The 22145-nt window shown below is 38.7% G+C and overlaps 2 protein-coding genes across 4 annotated transcripts in view; both read left to right on the forward strand.

The window, feature by feature from the left end:
• Positions 1-22145, forward strand: part of tex15 (testis expressed 15, meiosis and synapsis associated) — a 44674-nt gene that overhangs the window by 4255 nt on the left and 18274 nt on the right. For 2 of the 3 annotated variants that reach the window (XM_036976767.2, XM_021601657.3), the window contains exon 1: positions 21225-21661. The exons of the other annotated variant lie outside the window; for it this stretch is intronic. The gene's annotated coding sequence lies outside the window, so the exon portion shown is untranslated. Of the gene's footprint in view, positions 1-21224; positions 21662-22145 lie in introns of those variants that run through there. 3 annotated transcript variants of the gene reach the window in all.
• purg (purine-rich element binding protein G) lies at positions 6560-11829 on the forward strand. The gene has a single exon (XM_090233707.1). It carries the CDS (start codon positions 9299-9301, stop codon positions 10319-10321), a length of 1023 nt encoding a protein of 340 aa, XP_090089833.1. The 5' UTR covers positions 6560-9298; the 3' UTR covers positions 10322-11829.

The raw sequence follows: 22145 nt of genomic DNA on the forward strand, positions 1-22145 counted from the left end.
GTGCTCAGTCCCCTCCTGTACTCCCTGTTCACTCATGACTACACGGCCAGGCACGACTCCAACACCATCATTAAGTTTGCTGATGACACAACAGTGGTAGGCCTGATCACTAACAACGATGAGACAGCCTAAAGGGAGGAGATCAGAGACCTGACCGTGTGGTGCAAGGACAACAACCTCTCCCTCAACGTGATCAAGACAAAGGAGATGATTGTAGACTACAGGAAAAGGATGACCGAGCACTCTCCCATTCTCATCGACGGGGCTGTATTGGAGCAGGTTGAGAGCTTCAAGTTCCTTGGCGTCCACATCACCAACAAACTAACATGGTCCAAACACACCAAGACAGTCGTGAAGAGGGCATGACAAAACCCATTCCCCCTCAGAAGACGGAAAAGATTTGGCATGGATCCTCAGATCCTCAAAAGGTTTTACAGCTGTACCATCGAGAGCATCCTGACGTGTTGCATCACTGCCTGGTATGGCAACTGCTCGGCCAACGACCGCAAGGCATTGCAGAGGGTAGTGCATATGGCTCAGTACATCACCGGGGCCAAGCTGCCTGCCATCCAGGACCTCTATACCAGGCGGTGTCCGAAGAAGGCCCTAAAAATTGTCAAAGACTCCAGCCATCCTGGTCATAGACTGTTCTCTCTGCTACCTCACGGCAAGCGGTACCGGAGCGCCAAGTCTAAGTCCAAGAGGCTTCTAAACAGCTTCTACTCCCAAGCCATAAGACTCCTGAATCGCTAATCAAATAGCTACCCAGGCTATTTGCATTACCCCCCTTCTATGCTGCTGCTACTCTCTGTTATTATCTATGCATAGTCACTTTAATAACTACATATTACCTCAGTTACCTCGACACCGGTGCCCCCGCATACTGACTCTGTACCGCTACCCCCTGTATATAGCCTCCACATTGACTCTGTACCGCTACCCCCTGTATATAGCCTCCACATTGACTCTGTACCGGTACCCCCTGTATATAGCCTCCACATTGACTCTGTGCCGGTACCTCCTGTATATAGCCTCCACATTGACTCTGTACCGGTACCCCCTGTATATAGCCCTGCTGTTGTTATTTACTGCTGCTCTTTAATCATTTCTTATTCTTATCTCTTACTTTTTTATTTTCTTAACTGCATTGTTGGTTAAGGCCTTGTAAATAAGCATTTCACTGTAAGGTCTACCTACACCTGTTGTATTCGCCGCGTGTGACAGATTAAATTAGATTTGATTTGACTAAGAACAGCCCTTAGCCGTGGTATATTGGCCATATACCACACCCCCTCATTCCTTATTGCTTGCTTGAAATAAATGTTGTTATGTATCATTTCACTATAATAGACGGTACATTTACATGGTAGAATTCAATGGCTAAAGTTAATTCTTACATGTTCTATGTTTGTGCTGCTATTGAAAGCGGAAGTCGAATTGAAAACATTATTGGCATTGTTGAATTATGTGGCTCAGTTGGTAGCGCATGGCACTTGCAAAACCAGGGGTGTAGGTTTGATTCCCACAGGGACCATTACAACAAATATGAAAATATACCGTGCCAGTCAAACGTTTGGACACACCTACTCATTCCAGGGTTTTTCTTTATTTTTACTATTTTCTACATTGTAGATTAGATCTGGTAAAAGAAAATACAAAGAAAAGTTGTATTTTTATTTTTGTTCTACCATTATCTTTGAAATGCAAGAGAAAGGTCACACATTCAGCTAGGAAGCTGTTTACATGGTGTCCACAAGAGGGCAACAGTGTATGTGCACATTTTCAGACTGATAACTTCAAGAATGAGCAAGCTACATGACATTTTTTATGTTCATTTATTTAACCTTTATTTAACCAGGTAGGGTAGTTGAGAACAAGTTCTCATTTGCAACTGCGACCTGGCCAAGATAAAGTAAAGCAGTTCGACACATACAACAACACAGAGTTACACACAGAATAAACAAACATACAGTAGAAAGTCTATATACAGCATGTGCAAATGAGGTAGGATAAGAGAGGTAAGACAATAAATAGGCCATGGTGTCAAAGTAACTACAATATAGCAATTAAACACTGGAATAGTAGCTGTGCAGAAGATGAATGTGCAAGTAGAGATACTGGGGTGCAAAGGAGCAAGATAAAAAATAAATAAATACAGTATGGGGATGAGGTAGTTGGATGGGCTAGTTACAGATGGGCTATGTACAGGTGCAGTGATCTGTGAGCTGCTCTGACAGCTGGTGCTTAAAGCTAGTGAGAGAGATATGAGTCTCCAGCATTTAGGATGAAGTCACCCAGGTGTTCTTCACAATTTTCCCAAATGTACCCAAGTGGCCGAATTGGTAAATTGATACATTTTCAAGAACATAATTATAGAAAACATACTAAAATGCTATGCTAATAAAAAATACAAGTTTACACACTCCCAGGAATTTCATACATGATGGATCATTAGCTTCCCTACATAAAATGTACTAACAGGAGACGCGACAAGAATGCTGATCCAATGTCTCCAAACACAGAAGTGAAATATTTAAGGGCCAAGTTAGCAGCCAACACTTAATGTCATAAGTGAACACACCACAAACCACACACAAAGTAAAAATATATATATATATAAATAAATGTACACACTATTTACAATTACACTATTTAGAACCCCCTCTACACAAGATTGTGCTACTGGTCCCAAGTCTCTTTCTGCTGTAAAGCATCACACCTCTAGATGGCCGAGCGGGGATTTGTTGTGGAGCCAGAGAGAGCAGCAGTCAGACTAAGTGGGGGATGAAGGACTTGAATGTGGTCTCTTTGAAGTCAGTCAGAATATATATTTTTTTTAATCGGTAAGAACTCAAGTTTATTACTTATTTTATTGAACCTTTATTTTAGCAATGAATCAAATAAACAACATCACATCTATTATATAGAGTGGAGAATACTGTGGTGAAGTGTGTGTACCAATTTTTTATTTTTATTAACTTTAGGCAAGTCAGTACAAATTCTTATTTACAATGACGGCCTACCGGGGAACAGTGGGTTAACTGCCTTGTTCGGGAGCAGAACGACAGATTTTTACGTTGTCAGCTCGGGGATTCGATCCAGCAACCTTTCGGTAACTAACCTCTAGGCTACCTGCAGACCCATTAAATGACACCAATAAGAAGACACTTGCTTGCTTGGCCCAAGAAACACGAGCAATGGACATTAGACAGGTGTAAATCTGTCATTTTTGTTCCAGACGCAGAGTAGGTGAATGGATGATCTCCGCATGTGTAGTTCCCACCGAGAAGCATGGAGGAGGATTTGTGATGGTGTAGGGGTGCTTTGGGATGAGTTGGGTTGAGTTGGGCCACAGAGTGAAGGAAAAGCAGCCAACACGTGCTCAGCATATGTGGGAACTCCTTCAACACTGTTGGAAAAGCATTCCAGGTGAAGTTGGTTAAGAGAATGCCAAGAGTGTGCAAAGCTGTCGTCAAAGCAAAGGGTGGCTACTTTGTTTAACACTTTTTTTTAGTTACTACATAATTCCATATGTGTTATTTATAGTTTTTTTTATAGTTTTATTCTACAATGTAGAAAACAGTAAAAATAAAGAAAAACCCTTGAATGAGTAGGTGTGTCCAAACTTTTGACTGGTGCTGTATTCACTCACTACTGCGAGTCGCTCTGGATAAGAGCATCTACTAAATATAAAATGGATTCGATTTGTCATAATGGCAAGTTAGTACTGATTGTTTTGTTAGATAAACTAGCATGTATGTTTGTTTGGTTACCACGGAAACTACTGTAGCTATCTAGTAAACGTTCTAGCTACTTCAGTGGATGCAGAACACATTTCTACCAGTAAATCAATACATTTCATGCGGCAAATATGTTAAATTATAGCCTTGGCATAAATAATCAACCCGGGGCTCTATGCGTTCGCTAGAAAATAATACAACTCTATGGATGGTGTGTTCCATGACGCGCATTTTCCATAGAACACATCGTTGATTATCTCTTACCTATTTTATAATCTGTTCGAAACCAGTTGCGTTGTTGAATTCAGAATGTTATTTTTTTAAGTCGCGGGGAAAAACTGGATGGAACATTTAGCATATAACGCGTTTAAACATCACTTTATTCCGGTAGCCATTACGATATTTTCTCAATCAATGATCATGTTTGTCCCTGATTCACGTTAAAAAAAAATTGGTAGGCCTTTATATGTTGCAGCATCTATATCGATGGTGACGGCTAATGTTATTGCAGCTATTCTATCCTACTTTATAAAGGCAGTTATTTGCAGTAAATTCACTTGCTGTGTCAAATAAAATTGTTAATCTCAAACTAGGTTGTCTGTCGCTTTATCTGTGGGACTTCGCCGCTGGAGAGGAAGGGAGAGTTGGATGCCCAGTAAGCAAAATAACGTCTAAAATACGTATTTTCCAGACGTTGAAGTTAAGTTCATTTTAGGTTCTGAATGAAAGGAGCACAAGTTCTACAGCTGCACCATTGAGAGCATCTTGACTGGCTGCGTCACTGCTTGGCATGGCAACGGCAGGTACAGAGGGAAGTGTGTGGCCCAGTACATCACTGGGACCAAGCTCCCTGCAATCTAGAACCTCAATACCAGGTGATGTGAAAGACTCCAGCCACCCAAGTCATATACTGTTCTCTCTGCTACCGCACAGCAAGCAGGACCAATAGGCTCCTAAACAGATTCTACCCCCAAGCCATAAATCTGCTTATATTTAATCAAATGGCTAACGGATTATTTGCATTTACCCCCTTTTTTTTAAACATATATATACAGTACAGTACCAGTCAAAAGTTTGGACACACCTACTCATTCCAGGGTTTTTCTTTATTTTTACTATTTTCTACATTGTAGAATAATAGTGAATACATCAAAACTATGAAATTGTGTTTTGACAAGGTTGTATACAGAGATAGCCCTATTTGGTAAAAGACCAAGTCCATATTATGGCAAGAACAGCTCAAATAAGCAAAGAGAAACGACAGTCCATCATTACTTTAAGACATGAAGGTCAGTCAATCAGTCAAGAACTTTTAACATTTCTTCAAGTGGGTCACAAAAAACATCAACCGCTATGATGAAACTGGCTCTCATGAGGACTTCCACAGGAAAGGAGGACGCAGAGATACTACTTCTGCAGGGGATAAGTTTATTAGAGTTACCAGCCTCAGAAATTGCAGATCAAATAAATGCTTCACAGAGTTCAAGTAACAGACACATCTCACCATCAACTGTTCAGAGGAGTCTGCGTGAATCAGGCCCTCGTGGTCGAATTGCCGCAAAGAAACTGCTACTACAGGACACCAGTAAGAAGAAGACTTGCTTGGGCCAAGAAACACGAGTGATGGACATTAGACTGTTGAAATCGGTCTTTTGGTCTGATCAGTCCAACTTTGAGATTTATGGTTCAACGGAGGTGAACGGATGATCTCCGCATGTGTGGTTCCCACCGCGAAGCATGGAGCAGGAGGTGTGTGGGTGCTTTGCTGGTGACACTGTCTGTGTTTTATTTAGAATTCAAGGCGCCCTTGACCAGCATGACTACCACAGCATTCTGCAGCGATACACCATCCCATCTGGTTTGCGCTTAGTCCCACTATCATTTGTTTTTCAAAACAACAAAGACCCAACACAACTCCAGGCTGTGTAAGGACTATTTGACCAAGAAGGAGAGTGATGGAGTGCTGCATGAGATGATCTGGCCTCCACAATCACCCGACGTCAACCCAATTGAGATGTTTTCAATCAATCAAATACACGTGTTTAACAGATGTTATTGCTGGTGTAGCAAAATGCTTGTGTTTCTAGCTCCAACAGTGCAATAATATCTAACAAGTAATATTTAACAATACATACAATCTAAAGTAAAGGAATGGAATTAAGACTATATCAATATTTGGATGAGCAATGTCAGAGAGGCATAGACTAAGATAAAAGTAGAATAGGATAGAATACAGTATATGCATATGAGTAATGCAAAATATGGCAACATTATTAAAGTGACTAGTGTTCCATTACTAAAGTGGCCAGTGATTTCAAGTCTATGTATATAGGGCAGCATCCTCTAATGGCTCTTTAACAGTCTGATGGCCTTGAGATAGAAGCTGTTTTTCAGTCTCTCGGTCCCAGCTTTGATACACCTGTACTGACCTTGCTTTCTGGATGATAGCGGGGTGAACAGGCAGTGGCTCGGGTGGTTGTTGTCCTTGATGATCTTTGAGGCTTTCCTGTGACATTTGGTGCTGTATGTGTACTGGAGGGCAGTCTGTTTGCCGGTGATGCGTTGGGCAGACTGCACCACCCTCTGGAGAGCCCTGCGGTTGCGGGCGGTGCAGTTGCCGTACCAGGCGGTGATACAGCCCGACAGGATGTTTTCAATTATACATCTGTAAAGGTGTGTGAGGGTTTTAGGTGCCAAGACCAATTTCTTCTGCCTCCTGAGGTTGAAGAGGGGCTTTTGTTCCTTCTTCACCACACTGTCTGTGTGGGTGGACCATTTCAGTTTGTCAGTGATGTGTATGCCTACGAACTTGAAGCTTTCCACCTTTTCCACTGCCGTCCCGTTGATGTGGATGGGGGGGGGGGGGGGTGCTCCCTCTGCTGTTTCCTGAAGGTTTGGGATGAGTTGGACTGCAGGGTGAAGGAAAAGCAGTCAACAAGTGCTCAGCAAATGCTGGGAACTGCTCCAAGACTATTGGAAAAGCTTTCCAGATGGAGCTGGTTGACAGAATGTGTGTATGTGAACAATACAATTTGATTAGATTTTGATTTTTACTATATATATATATAAGACCAGCATCCCTAGAAGGCCAGCATCCCAGAGTCTCTTCACTGTTGCCTTTAGAGATTGGTGTTTTGCGGGTACTATTTAATGAAGCTGGACAGTTTTATTGCTTCTTTAATTAGCACAACAGTTTTCAGCTGTGCTAACATAATTGCAAAAGGGTTTTCTAATGATCAATTAGCCTTTTAAAATGATTAACTTGGATTAGCTAACACAACATGCCATTGGAACACAAGAGTGATGGTTGCTGATAATGGGCCTCTGTGCGCCTATGTAGATATTCCATTAAAAATCATCTGTTTCCAGCTACAATAGTCATTTACAACATGAACAATGTCTACACTGTATTTCTGATCAATTTGATGTTATTTTAATGGACAAAAAATGTGCTTTTCTTTCAAAAACAAGGACATTTCTAAGTGACCCAAAACTTTTGAATGGTAGTGTATGTGTGTGTATATATGTATATATGTATATGTGTATATGTGTATATGTTTACATACCCTTCATTACTGATCACATATGTATATGTATATACTGTTCTCTATATCATCTACTGCATCTTTATGTAATACATGTATCACTAGCCACTTTAAACTATGTCACTTTGTTTACATACCCTACATTACTCATCTCATATGTATATACTGTACTCGATACCATCTACTGCATCTTGCCTATGCCGTTCTGTACTCATTCATATATCTTTATGTACATATTCTTTGTCCCTTTACACTTGTGTGTGTATAAGGTAGTAGTTTTGGAATTGTTAGGTTAGATTACTTGTTGGTTATTACTGCATTGTCGGAACTAGAAGCACAAGCATTTCGCTACACTCGCATAAACATCTGCTAACCATGTGTATGTGACAAATAAATTTGATTTTTTTATTGCACAGACTCTTCCACTGGCTCTATTCACACTCACTCAACTCTACCCACACATTTACACATACTACACTGACACTCCAACACACACACACACACACACACACACACACACACACACACACACACACACACACACACACACACACGCGCATATTGACGCAACACATACACTCACACATAGAAACACTTTCACACTCTTCACATATGCTGCTGCTACTGTTTATGATCTACCCTGATTGTCTAGTCACTTTTACCCCTACCAACATGTACTGTACATATTATGTAGATAACCTCAACTACCTCGTACCCCTGCACATCGACTCGGTACCGGTAGTCCTTGTATATAGCCTTGTTATTGTCATTTTATTGTGTTACTATTTCCTTTTTTTAAATTTTGCAAATGTTTCATATTTTTTAATTCTGCATTGTTGGGAAATGGCTGGTAAGTAAGTATTGCACTGTAAAGTCTACACCTGTTGTATTCAGCGCATGTGACAAATAACATTTGATTTGATTGGAAAATATGTATTTTCCAGATGTTGAAATCAGGTTCATTTTTGGCTCTGAATGAAAGTTGAAAGGACATAATTTACAGATGTTGAAAATAAGTGTCTACTGAATTACCAAAATGTAAATGTAAAAATAATCACTTGCAATCACTTGCAAAACATGCTTGGTATTATTCTAATGAGCTCTGCCCTCAAACATGTTCATATTTGACCAGACCAAAGCTGAACTAATCATAGATGTCTAGGATGTTTCACAAGTTTGAACAGCACAGTACAATATGCCACAGTTCAGCACAGTAGAGAATGGTACAGGACAGTAGAGTGTTATTCAGTAGAGTACAATACAGTTTAGTTCAGTAGAGTACATTAGAGTAAAGTAGGGTACAATACAGTACATTATACTGTACTGTACCATACTCTACTTCTCTTTAGTGACTCGACCAAATCTGAACCAATCATAGATGTCCATGTTTGGGCCAAATCAAGGCCGGTCACGACTGGACCAAATCTGAACCAATTATATACGTCTAGGTGTGTGCCAAATGTGGTCCGTACGTTGAAACCAAGGCCGGTCCTGACCTCACCAAAAAAATACCAAAAAATTGCTGATCCGGACAGGACCAAAAAAAGACGTCCAAAAGACGTTGGCGTTGGTCCGTGCTTGGTGGGTGGGTTCATTGGGCTCATCAAGCCGCTGCTACGGAAGCAAGAGACCCTGGATTGGACGATTTCTCCTTTCATTTCAGTAGGCTAGCAGCTTTCATAGCCTCTTAGCAGACGGGGGAGAAGTGTCAGATGCAGGGAAAGGGGTAGCTAGGTAACCCGGCTTGCCAAGGTTTACGATGGAAACGGCACCAAACGTTACGCTTGACCTTTAATCAGGACACAGAAACTCGATCTGCTGACGATTCCTGCCTAGTATCTGCCATTTTTACGTCATTCGAGGCATTTTTCAAACGTGTTAGGCTACTATAGCCACAAGCTGGCAGGCTAGCTAGCTACATTAATATGCTTAACGTTACCTGAAAGACAGCATGTTGGCTATTAATGGATAAGCAAATTTTCGTGTGCTAACTGTGGTGGAAACGAAATAATTATGGCTGATACATGTTCAAGAGGGATGGAAAGAGGCAGAGGAAGGATTACATCAGATTCTATGACGAGAGGCGCATATCCTCAACAGTATGTTCACCCTGGCACACAGCAGCAGGGCATAGACATTCAGGAGCTTGCCTCTAAACGTGTCGATATCCAGAAGAAACGGTTTTATTTGGACGTAAAACAAAGTGCAAGGGGCAGATTCCTAAAAATTGCAGAGGTTTGGATTGGAAGAGGCCGCCATGATAACATCAGGAAGAGCAAATTAACGCTGTCCATGTCAATGGCACCCGATCTACGATATTGCCTGGGGGACTTCATCGATTATTACGCTCACATTGGGTTGCGAGGTGGCCTGGTACCACGGCCAGAAGAGCAGAGCAATGGCCAGGGCCGCCCCCAAGATTCCCGCAGAAGACAGCAAGATCACCACCACGCAGCATCAGTATCTCCCACCGGCTCTGCGGTGTCGGAGGAGCATACTCATCGCGTCCTGAAGAGTGAATTCATTGAGAGAGACAATAGAAAGTACTATCTGGATCTGAAAGAGAACCAGCGAGGCAGGTTCCTCCGCATCAGACAGACTGTCAGCAGAGGACATGGCACCATGGGTTACTACGGCCAGGGCATCGAGCAGACCATAGTGTTGCCGGCTCAAGGGCTAATCGAATTCAGAGATGCCCTGTCGCAGCTTATTGAAGACTACGGCGATGGTGATGCCACGGATGAGCGTGGAAGAGGCAATAGGAACCACGAAGAATCCCCCGAGCTTCCCGAGGCAGAATCCTTTCGAGTGGACAATAAGAGGTTTTATTTCGACGTTGGTTCCAACCGGTACGGTGTGTTTTTGAAGATTAGCGAGGTACGACAGCCATACAGGAACACCATAACAGTCCCCATGAAAGCCTGGGCCAGATTTGGAGAGAATTTCATCAGGTATGAGGGAGAAATGCGGCGAATTTTCACCTGTCACGAGAAGAGGACAGAGACTCGCGAGGACGGTGAAGACCAAGAGGATTGACAATGGCATACTGTGGTTGTTAGAGGTTTCTAGTGATGGTGGGTTAAAACGGAAAAGGGAAAAGGTAAACGTGACAATATCCTAGTTTATAAGAAAAAGTATTCTCAATGTACCTCTATAATACTGTACTGTATGACTATTGTCAACTAGCACTTTTACATTTTTTCATGGTTATTGTGTTTCATTCGTATATTTAGATTATGGCATCCGTTTTGAAATCGGTGCAGGAGGACGGTTTGCCTATTCTTGCACAATGAAAACTAATATACAAAATGCTAGATGATAATATAACTAGGTCATTTATATGAAGCGTAGACATTTTTTTCGTTGTGGTCGACTGTCCATTTAAAGAATTGCAGTGTGTGTGTGTGTGAATGTACGTGCGTGTGCGCATGTGCTTGTTTGAGTGAAGAAGAAAAAAGGTGAGCCCCATATACCTCAGGGTGAGACATGATAGTGTACAACTTCCGGTATCCCACCAGCATTGGCAGTGGGGTGTATTGTAAGATTTACAGCTGAAGGCTAGACATGATATTGTTGTTTAAACATCAACAATCATTTGCTCTGTGTAGTTAGTATTTAATGATTGAGGATTTAATCTTAGTATAGAATAAACAAGGATGAAGGATTTGGGGTTTTGTTATCCGTGTGGTTTGGGCACTAACCAAATAATATAATAATAATAATAGTACTTGATAGAAATGCACACTACCACTAGCCTGAACTCCAGAACCTGTTTTGCTAACGTTCCACTCCATGTACTCTGTGTCATGCCAAACATGACATGACATAGCAAAGAGTGGAATGATAACTCAAACAGACTGGTACCCATGCTACACTACTATGAGAATATGTATCTTTAAACAATGTCTGTCTGCAAAATAACCATCTAATGCCTATATGAAATATATGATTCATGGGCTTAGATATGATATACAAAGTGGGAGATGTCAATCAAGAAACTGTTGATTAGCAGTGATGCTGTAATTTCTTAGTTATAACGGTAGTGGTACATCATCTCATATACATTCACACACAGCTTTGACAGAAAGATAGGCTATTATTCATGCAATCTACTTTTTATCGCACCACCGAGCACAGTAGATGTTCATTCCATGTTTTTGGGATGCATCCCAAATGGCACCCTATTCCCTGTATAGTGCCCTACTTTTGACCAGGGCCCATAGGGATCTGGTCAAACGTAGTGCACTATAAAGGGAAAACTGTCATTTGGAACAGAGTCTTGGTGTAGCCTTAAAACTGCTCATGTTCCAGAATTTCAGTAAAAATTCTGATGCCTTCACAAATCTTGCAATGATACTTGAAACATTGAGATCAAGCCCATGCAGCTATCAATACACCCCAGATACCCTTACTACTAACAGGTGCAACTTAGTCTGTGTGTCCCCAAAATTATCATTATCACATTGTGTATTTTAAAAGTTATTTAATGCATTTGACTGTCATTTATTAACATATTAACAAATTAATTTTAAGTGAAAACCAAATTTCTCACTTGGATTTTTTGATGATCTGCTATACAATATTTTTAGTGTCAAGTCATGTTGAGAAAAGCTCCTAACACAGATAATCTTTATTGATATAGGCTTTGTTGCCTATGTGTTAATTAAGCAATAAGGCACGAGGGGGTGTGGTATATGGCAAATATACCATGGCTAAGGGCTGTTCTTAGGCACGACGGATCGCAGAGTGCCTGGACACAGCCCATAGCCATGGTATATTGGCCATATACAACAAAACCCAGAGGTGCCTTATTGCTATTATAAACTGGTTACCAACTTAATTAGAGCAGTAAAAATAAATGTTTTGTCATACCCGTAGTATACGGTCTGATATACCATGGCTGTCAGCCAATCAGCATTCAGGGCTCGAACCACCCAGTTTATAATGAGTTAGGCAGCAGACAGTTTATCCCTTGTCACAGGTACCTCGGAGATCTTTAAATGACAGGTGATATTCTGTCTTCCTCCACATCTAAATTGTTTCCACATTTTAGACCTCTGGAGCTTTTATTATAATTGTTTTTACTAGGTCTGGGAATTGCCAGGGACCTCACGATATTATCACAATACTTAGGTGCCGATACGATATGTATTGCGATTCGATATTGCGATTTGATGTTCCAAATGTATTGCTCACCATATGTCTGCTGCAGAGAGACAAGAGAGTGTCATGAGTAAACACGTTTTGATCAGTCAGGGTAATAAAATGGCTGAAAACAGGTTGGCTCAGTATTTAAGAAGATGGAGAACAAGCTATAGGAGGAAAGATACCAGAGTTTTGGCGCAGGTACAGCCAACTAGCGCTATCTACAGTAGCAAAAAATATCTATAATATTGTCAAAAAATAATATTGTGATATGTAACTATCAATTTTTTAAAATTATTTTTATTATTATTATTTTTAATCCATTCATAATTTTCACCATTTAGGGTCTGTGTCCACGAAACCGCTCCATAGACTTAATGCCAGATATGGTGATGGGGCTGATATGGTCAGTGATATGAAATATCATATGCTGATGACCTAGCTAATCCACATAGGATACACCTCATTGGTCTGAACACCTCTTCACACGTCTGCTAGACAAATGATCTTGCAGTACTCGTAAGGGCTTAACAATTGTTTGTACTAGTTGTAACCAACATTCTGTGCTGAAACTCCTATTTTACGTTTCCCTTGCATCTGGTGATAAATGATGTATGAAATAGGCGTTCATATTTCTTCATTGTTTTCCTTTTGGCTGCAACTCCCTAGCAACAATGCCCCATTGCACAGAGTCTATAAAACAGTGGTTCTTCTGCAGAGCTTAAATGGACAAATGTCATTTTCTTTACATTTTGTCCTGCATGGAAGATCCATTGGAGAGAACAACCTAATAGAAAAGTCAGAATGCATCATGCTACTGTCGCATAAGTTTCCACAGTCTGTGTGAAGGCATATTGTGGTTTCAAATGAATGCAGTGGACTGAATCTTGAATCTCAAGGAAAGAGGTACTTTGTATATTATGAAAAAGGGATAGGTCAATAACAAAACAAGACAAGGTTAAAAATCGTTGTCTCTAAAAACCAAACTTTAATATTTTGATTTTTGATATCTTAAAGACCAGTATTTATTTATTTTAAATTCTTAGTGGTAGCAATCCGCACCATAGTGCATGAAAAGCGCAAGAATAGTCTGGTTATTCATTGTTTTTCTGTTATCTAATGTGTGGTATGGAAATTCCACTTGAATGATTGCATTCATCTATTCCAACATTAAAAGTTTTTCAACTTATTATAGAAAAATAATTTGAAGCACAACTTTACTACAACATTCGTTTGGATTCTCATACTTAATCAAAATGTGGAATATATTAAATTTGTTCCCATATGCTTTCATTTATATCTACATTTTAGAGTGCAGATGCCCCGTGATGTGTTTGAGATTATACGGCTGATCACAGTATTTTTGGGGCAAAGTAAGAGAAAATTTGGCCTAGGCTATAAACATTGGCTTTTTTTCCTCTCTTGGAGATGAAGAGAGAATATGAGTGGGGATGCACAGTTTATTTGCTCTTTAAAACACAAGCCTCCCTAAGAAAGCACTTAAAAAAAAATAAAAAAGCAGCACTTCCCTCTGCTGTTTATTACTTAATTTACATGGAGGGATCACATGATCCATGCATTGGTTTAACTTTGATGTGACAATCATGCACTTAAATTACCACACCATAAGGCTAGTCTTCTGCTAGATGCTATCGCCTATTTTAATCTAAAAAAAGCTGCACTTAAAGATAAACTGACCCAGATAGTGGCCATGAAGTTATTAGCCCGCCCTTCTGCTCCTAGTCTTGTTTTACCTGAACCCACTGTGACCCCTTTTCAATAAGGTCTTACAGTGTAATAGCATTGTTTTGTCTACTTGGATTGGGTTGTTGTTAAAGTAAGGGCAGCTAGCAATGGCAATGTCCAATGGGGTTGATATCTACCTTCAATTCTCAAAAGTTCTCACAATTTAGTAAATATACTTGAGCTTTCTCTGTTTTCTTGTGAAATTATACAAAATGAAATGTCCATACCTTTCTGACTGCTGTAGGCGTATGGTTAAGACAAACTTTCTTTGAGTGTAACTTGTCTTGTTTGATTGTCAAGTTTAAGGATTAAATCCAAGTTGTAGTGGTGTCGTGATGATAAGAAAATTAAATTAATTTACAGCTCCTTATGGTTGCAGCAAAGGTTATCATTTCCAATGCAAAGTGCTCAATTGTTGTACATTTGGAGCTAATCACTTATAGAAAAAAATATGTTGTTTTGACATAACCACAAATGCTCCAGATCTTGCTGCAAAAATTTCCCTGAACCATTTCATGTGGGTGGAACTATCAACCCAACATGATCAAACAAGCACTTTAGATTACGTGCACACAGGTTTCTTCTTCCTTATTATTCTACCAAACAAAAATATATGAAATTAAGTCAATGAGAAATTCTATGGAATTAAAGATGAAAGATATATTATACTGTTTTATTCCATTATATTTGTCAGGTATATTATGTAATGCTTTCTGTAGTTATTATTATTATTTTTGCAATCTATTAAGGACGTTGTATTTCACAATTGACTCCACAGAAAATACAGTGACGTACCGGTATTATCCAAGAAAGACACGCTTAGAATGAATTTAATTGACTATTCCGTATTTGTAGCTTGCCTGAAAGCCATACTAGATCATGTGTCGGCCTGATATCCAACTAGACTTGGGCAGGTGTTTGAATGGTCAAAACGTCTTTGTAAGAGCAAGCAAGGTCATCATTGAAGGTTGAGTTGGTCTCTTATAAATCACTTGAATGAATTCAATTTGGACTGTTATCATCCAAACAAAAGGTTTTACAACCTTTTAGCCTTAAAACTTCTTTACAATTTGGTGGTATTGTTTTGATTAGGATTATCATTTTTATTCGTTTTTAGAACAAATGGAAAAGATTACCTGTCAATCTTGTGAAAGAAATAAGAGGGATATGTTTATTGCAACAGATTTATATTGCACAAAACACCAATGATGTTCAAGCATGTTTAGGAGATTATCATTTCAAAAGCATAGGTTACTTAGTACTTGAGTTCCACAAAACACTAATAACCACCTAACGGCAGTAGTGACAATGAAGAGAAAAGGAGTCCCGGCTTCACTTGGGAAAAGTGATGGCGTATTTACATATGTTTCTAATTTATTGTTGTGTAGGTAGCGTGCTGTGAAAAAGTCTGGCTATTGAAGAAGCTTTGTTGGTTTGTTTCTTTTGGCTTTTGTGTTTATCATGGCATTACTGCAGTGGGATTTTTCGAAATATAACTGTCTATGGTAATGATATAAAAAAAACGAAATAGTGAAGCAAAAATGTTTAGTGTATCTTTGGATAAATGTAATGTACAACATTAGCGTGTCCTATAGAATATTATATGACTCAAAACAAGAAAGCAATTGTTTAGTATTCTAGAACTTTCTTTAACCTGTGTACTGTAATACTTCATGTTCTACATGTATGGTACCGTATGAATATCCATTTATTGCCTTGTAATGTTTGTAAAAGATTGCAACGTTTAGAAAAAACCTATCTGAGAAAAAACACGTTTTAAAAAAAAGTTTATGCATGCCAACAGTTGGGTCCTAAACTGAAAAGGGGGGGGGGGATTTACTATAAAAAATGGTGCTATATGATAAGATATAAAGGTGCTCATATGAAACCAAACTGCATGCATGCAAAGAGGACATTTCAAAAGTAGGATAAAAAAAAACTTGAAGTTCGACATGTTGTGCACTCACAAGATGTCTTCCCAGAACACACATGGTAAAGTGCAACTGTAAATAGCCTACTGTCAGTGGAAGCCTCGTTATCAATTAGAACATGTACTACCAACACTTTGCCACCAGAGTGTCATTTGTACTGGCCCCAGGGAGAGTCTGTCATTACTACAGAATTTAGCAAATTGTGTTTGCTATAAGCAAAAGACATCCCTACAGCTAGACAGATGGGAGACAGAGACCTGTATCTCCTACCGCTTTCAAAGCAGTTAGTACCAAGGTGACAAGATACTTTAGCCAAAGGAAATAGTGATCGGATCAGTGATGCCTATTTACAGTTACCCTGCCTCTGTGAGTATGCTCCAAAAGATCTATAGACAATCTAATGATATTTTTAATTTTTTTATGCTAATGATTCAAATGTTTGTCTTTGAATAGCTTCTACATGTAGCAGGGTCCGGGAGAGGGTAAAGCTGAAGAGAATGCAGTCTTCAAAGGGTTATGATCAGTGATTTATATAAACACTACATGACTGATAGGGGCGTTATGTTGAAGCCACCGTGCCTCCATCTTGGCACTCCCCCACCATTGGAAGCTATTAATTTATAAATATCTACATTAGTTTTTGCCACATATATTCTATTACAGACACCTTAATGCATACTTTTAAATTATATAATGTGAGCTAAACTTAAAGTAAAAAATATATAGCATTTTCCTTAAAGTATAGTTTTTTGAGATTACTAATATTACTGTCCCCACTACAACAACAAAATACTTAAATACATGCAATTTTGTCCTTGAAACATTGAAATATTGTAGAATTCCATTCATTCCTATGGAGGACAGCGCCTACTGGGGAGTGTCAATATGGCCGATACATAGCGTCAACAATCCAGGGTTTATATACATCATTGGTTATGATGCGGTCTTGGAAAATGAAGCGGATTCTCATGGCAACAGTTGTATTGCTTTGAAGGGTATAGATGAACATGTGGATGTTTTACAGTTGTATTAACCATCAATCCTTTTATTTTAGTGTTCAATAAAATTTTCACCAGATTAATCCAGTTGTGAAGTATGTTTCCTGTGCTCGATTTTTAAGTTTGGTACCACTTTGGAATACATGTCCCTAAAACATACCCTGCTGGAAAATCCAGCTCAACCTGGTGAGCAGTTAAACCAGTTTGGCTAGCTCTAGGTAGGTTCTGAGACATTGTAGCTGGAAGCTGATTGACCTGCCCCTTCCAGAAATAACACATGAATGTCACCTGGCCATGTGTGAACTGTTCCAAAAATACATGCTTTCATGTGAAGTTAATGTAATAACATGAGGCAACATGTAAAGCAACATGTGATAACATAAAACTACACACATGTGTAGTTGGCCCAGCGTCTTCCGGGTTAGGGGAGGGTTTGGTAGGCCGCAATTGTAAATAAGTATTTGTTCTTAACTGACTTGCCTAGTTAAATAAAGGTGAAATAAATACAAATAAATAAATAGATGCCCTTCTTTGCGAGGCATTAGGAAAACCTCCCTGTACTTTATGGTTGCATCTGTTTGAAATTCACTGCTCCACTGAGGGACCTTACAGATAAAGTATGGGGTACAGAGCAGTGGAGGCTGCTGAGGGGAGGACGGCTCATATTAACAGCTGGAACTGAGCGAATGGAATTAAACACATTAAACACAACAAAATGTGGAAAAGGTCAAGGGTTGTGAATACTGTGTGTATTTAAGTAGTTGCCATATGGCCAAAACAAAAGTGAAAAAAATCTGTCTTCTAAAATTAATGTAAACAAAACATATAGTTGCAATAGACTGTCTAAACAATTAAAAATGTTATGTGGCCACCTTCGATTTATTGGAAAAAAATCAGATTTAATTAACCATGTCATGCATTATAGCCTTGAATTTGTCCTCTGGTGTGGCATTATAATTCATTCTAATATATAGGTTTATTAATTCCCCAATAGACAAAAATATTATTTTCACTAATTATTAGTTTCTTCTGTTGTTAAATCAGTAATTATATTCTAGAATTTACATTGAAAAACACAATTTCCTCATCTAATGACCATAACCAAGTGTTTCCCCATTACATTTTGAATTAGATTCACAGATAAAAATCTAGATAGAAAACAATGTGTTTAATTGTGTATTATGACGATGTTACCTGCCTCATGTTACCTGCCTCATGTTACCTGCCTCATGTTACCTGCCTTAACATTTTGTTCAAGACAACACCTTTTGAAATGTTTATTTTTTGGCCTCACCTCGTGGACAATACACAACATACAACAAAGCTGCCAATCTGTTCCAACTATGTGCTCCAGCAATGTCTTCTGTACTTCCTCGTTGCAAGAGAACCTTTCCCTGTCCAATGGTGCTCGTTGTTTGATCACAGAATTGTGTCACACCATTTGGACATTGGTTTTGAGGACAAAGTTTAATTTTTGAAATATCACAAATGGACTTGGGAACTATTGTTTCTTGAAAGAGACTTCTGTGTCATAAGTACAAGAGTAGGTGAAGGGAATTGTATTCATGTTTTTATTAATTTATGTTAATTTAATTTCAAAGTTCCACAATCTTCCATGGGACAGACACAACATTGGACAATTAGCACATTTGGCTCAGAATTGTGAGAGAACAAAACACAAACACTGGATGAATTTACTCATGAGCTCTTCCAAGATTTTTTAAAAACAAAGCTTTTAGTAATGTCACAATTGTAACCATTTTAAATTAAGTTATATTGTGTTTGCCATTATGTCAACCACCCATTTACATGGTAATCCATAGGTCTACCTAGTACCCACACTAATGTGTACCTATCCACACTAATTACATGTACCTGCCTTCAGAAAGTATTCAAAGACCTTGACTTATTTTGTTGTTACAGGCTAAATTCAAAATGGATTAAATCTGTTTTCTCACACCCATCTACACACAATATATCCCGTAATAACAAACTCAAAATATGATTTGAGAAATTTTTGCTAATTTATTGAAAAATAAATATCTTATTTACATAAGAATTCACAACCTTGAGTCAATACATGTTAGAATCACATTTGTCAGCGATTACAGCTGTGAGTTTTTCTGAGTAAGTCTCTAAGAGCTTTGCAATTGTATAATATTTGCACATTATTCTTAAAAAAATTCTTCAAGCTCTGTCAAGTTGGTTGTCGATTTGCTGGACAGCCATTTTCAAGTCATGCCATAGATTATCAAGCCGATTTACATCAAAATTGTAACTGGGTCATACAGGAACATTCAATGTTGTCTTGGTAAGCAACTCCAGTGTATATTTGGCCTTGTCTTTTAGGTTATTGTCCTGCTGAACGGTGAATTTGTCTTCCAGTATTTGTTGGAAAGCAGACTGAACCAAGTTTTCTTCTAGGATTTTGCCTGTGCTTATTCTGTTTGTTTTCATCCCCCCAAAAACTCCCTAGTCCTTGCAGATGACAAGCATACCCATAACATGATGCAGCCACCACCACGCTAGAAAATATCAAGAGTGGTACTCAATGATGTGTTGGATTTGTCCCTAACATAACGCTTTGTATTCAGGACATAAAGTTAATTTCTTTGTCACATTTTTTGCAGTTTTAATTTAGTGCCTTATTGAAAACAGGATGCATGTTTTGGAATATTTTTATTCTTTTCACTCTGTCATTTAGGTTAGTATTGAAAACTCTGTAACTGTTTTATAGTCACCACTGGCCTCATGGTGAAATCCCTGAGAGGTTTCCTTCCTCTCCGGCAACTGAGTTAGAAAGGACACCTGTATCTTTGTAGTGACTGGGTGTATTGATACACTATCATAAGTGTAATTAATAACTTCACCATGCTCAAAGGGATATTCAATATCTGCTTAAAAAATACATATTTATAACAATAGGTGCCCTTCAACGCGAGGCATTTGAAAACCTCCAAGCTCTTTGTTGTTGAATCTGTGTTTGAAATGTACTGCTCGACTGAGGGACCTTACAGATAAAGTGTAGGGTGCAAAGGGGTAGAGAGATGAGGTAGCCATTAAAAAATCATGTTAAACACTATTAATGCACACAGAGTGAGTCCATGAAACTTATTATGTGACTTGTAAAGCACATTTTTACACTTATTTATTTAGGATTTCCGTAACAAAGGGGTTGAATACTTATTGACTCAAGACATTTCAGCTTGACATTTTTTTTACCAATTTCTAAAAATATTATTCCAATTTGACATTATGGGGATATTGTGTGTAGGCCAGTGACACAAAATCTCAATTGAATCCATTTTAAAATTCAGTCTGTAACACAACAAAATGTGGACAAAGTCAAGCGGTGTGAATCCTTTCTGTAGGCCCTGTAACCACCATGTAAATACACAAAAGGTCACACTATAAAGAGAGGCCTCAGTTTTGGTGCTTTTTATCACTGTGCGCCCATAATTATATCACATACGCCCATCTCTAGTCAGTGTTGAGGAAGCTACTCTGAAAAAAGAGTTAACCAAGCAACCGATTACTTCACACTGGAAGACTTTAAGCTACACTAAAGCTAGAGTTTATTTAACTACACTTACTTTGCAAAGGTAGTTCACTACCTCCAAACTACTTTGTGAAAAATTATCATATCTAAACCTGATATGTTATCGACTACAAATTTCAAGAACAGATCACTCTGGAATCAGATGTTAGCAGAATGTGCAATTTAGCTTAAACGCATAACCTATTTTTCAAGGGAGAATTAGGCCTGATGCCGAAAAATAAAGACAATTCTTGCCTATTTCATCCATTATTTTATTTTAGCTATAAAAGTAGAGTGTAGTTCCTGTAGTTAGCTACACCGCTACATGGTAAAACAGTCGTGTGTAGTTCCAGTAGTCAGCTACACCGCTACATGGCTACAAAATAATGAACTACTGAAAAAACTACCAACATTTGAATTGAGTTCAACTAACACCAAGCTACTGTAAAATGTAGTTAAATTACTAGCTGAATTACATGCAGTTTGCCAACACTGTCTGTAGTTGACTATTATAGCTGTTGTAATTAGCATACCACCCATGATGTTAGTGTATGTGTGTAGGTCAGTGTGCTGCAGTGCTTATCCTTCAGATCAGTACATTTTCCATGATTCAACATGTTGTTCAATATAGGGGAACTATTATAAAACGATGAACAGCTATTTAACAACAATTAAAGGGCAATTGATTGTGTATTCAGTCAAAACCAAATCTGTCAGCTGTATATGAACAGGATTGGAAAATGATGTCTTCATTTTGGTGTCTTTCAGTAGAATATATTAGTCTTTGTGGTAAGAACCTATATATGCAGCTATAGGAGGTGTGAGCTGTAGCAGTGGCGGGGACTTCCTGAGCCTTTGCAACTGAGCATGTGACTTTGAGGTCAAGCCATTTCCTCCTGCAGTAACCCTTTGCAGAGTGTCCCCTTAAATTGCAAGTACAAATTGTATGACACTCACATTTGAGTGACAAATGCATCTGAGACAAGCTTGAAGATTTTTATCCACAATTCTGAGTATGGTAAGAGAACAGCATGTATTCACTGCTTCAGTCATTTCCTGCTTATTTTGTTTAGCTTTTTTTCATCTTTAGTGTATCTTCATTAAAAGATTAAACATGATGTATGATGGTCTAACAAAAACATCAAGGTTTTACTGATGCACACTCTGCAGTCAGTATAAGTACAGGTTTACAGTTTGTCTTGAGATGGGGTGATTTATGATTTATGGAGAGGTGCTTAACCAACATGTGACAAGGTGCAACCAAAAATTAGAGCATTTGGAAGGAAAAGGCACAACGCTCACTCAAAACGTGATGTTTTATTTTCTAACTCAAGTTTAAAACATTAAACAAATGTTTAAAACACAAATTAGAAAATAAAACATCAGGTTTTTAATTGTGAAGCGAGAGTCGTGCCTTTTCCTTCCAAGTAATTTCAAATCAAGTTGTTTACGTAGCATGTTACAAGTACAATCGATGTCGACTAACAGTGAAATGCTTACGG

The sequence above is a fragment of the Oncorhynchus mykiss genome, chromosome 5 (assembly GCF_057628025.1).
Source record: "Oncorhynchus mykiss isolate SJ-2025 chromosome 5, ASM5762802v1, whole genome shotgun sequence".
NCBI classification, from domain to species: domain Eukaryota; kingdom Metazoa; phylum Chordata; class Actinopteri; order Salmoniformes; family Salmonidae; genus Oncorhynchus; species Oncorhynchus mykiss.

Excerpts from the sequence above, each read along its gene's own strand:
- purg (XM_090233707.1), top strand. The coding sequence starts at position 9,299 with ATGGCTGATACATGTTCAAGAGGGATGGAAAGAGGCAGAGGAAGGATT.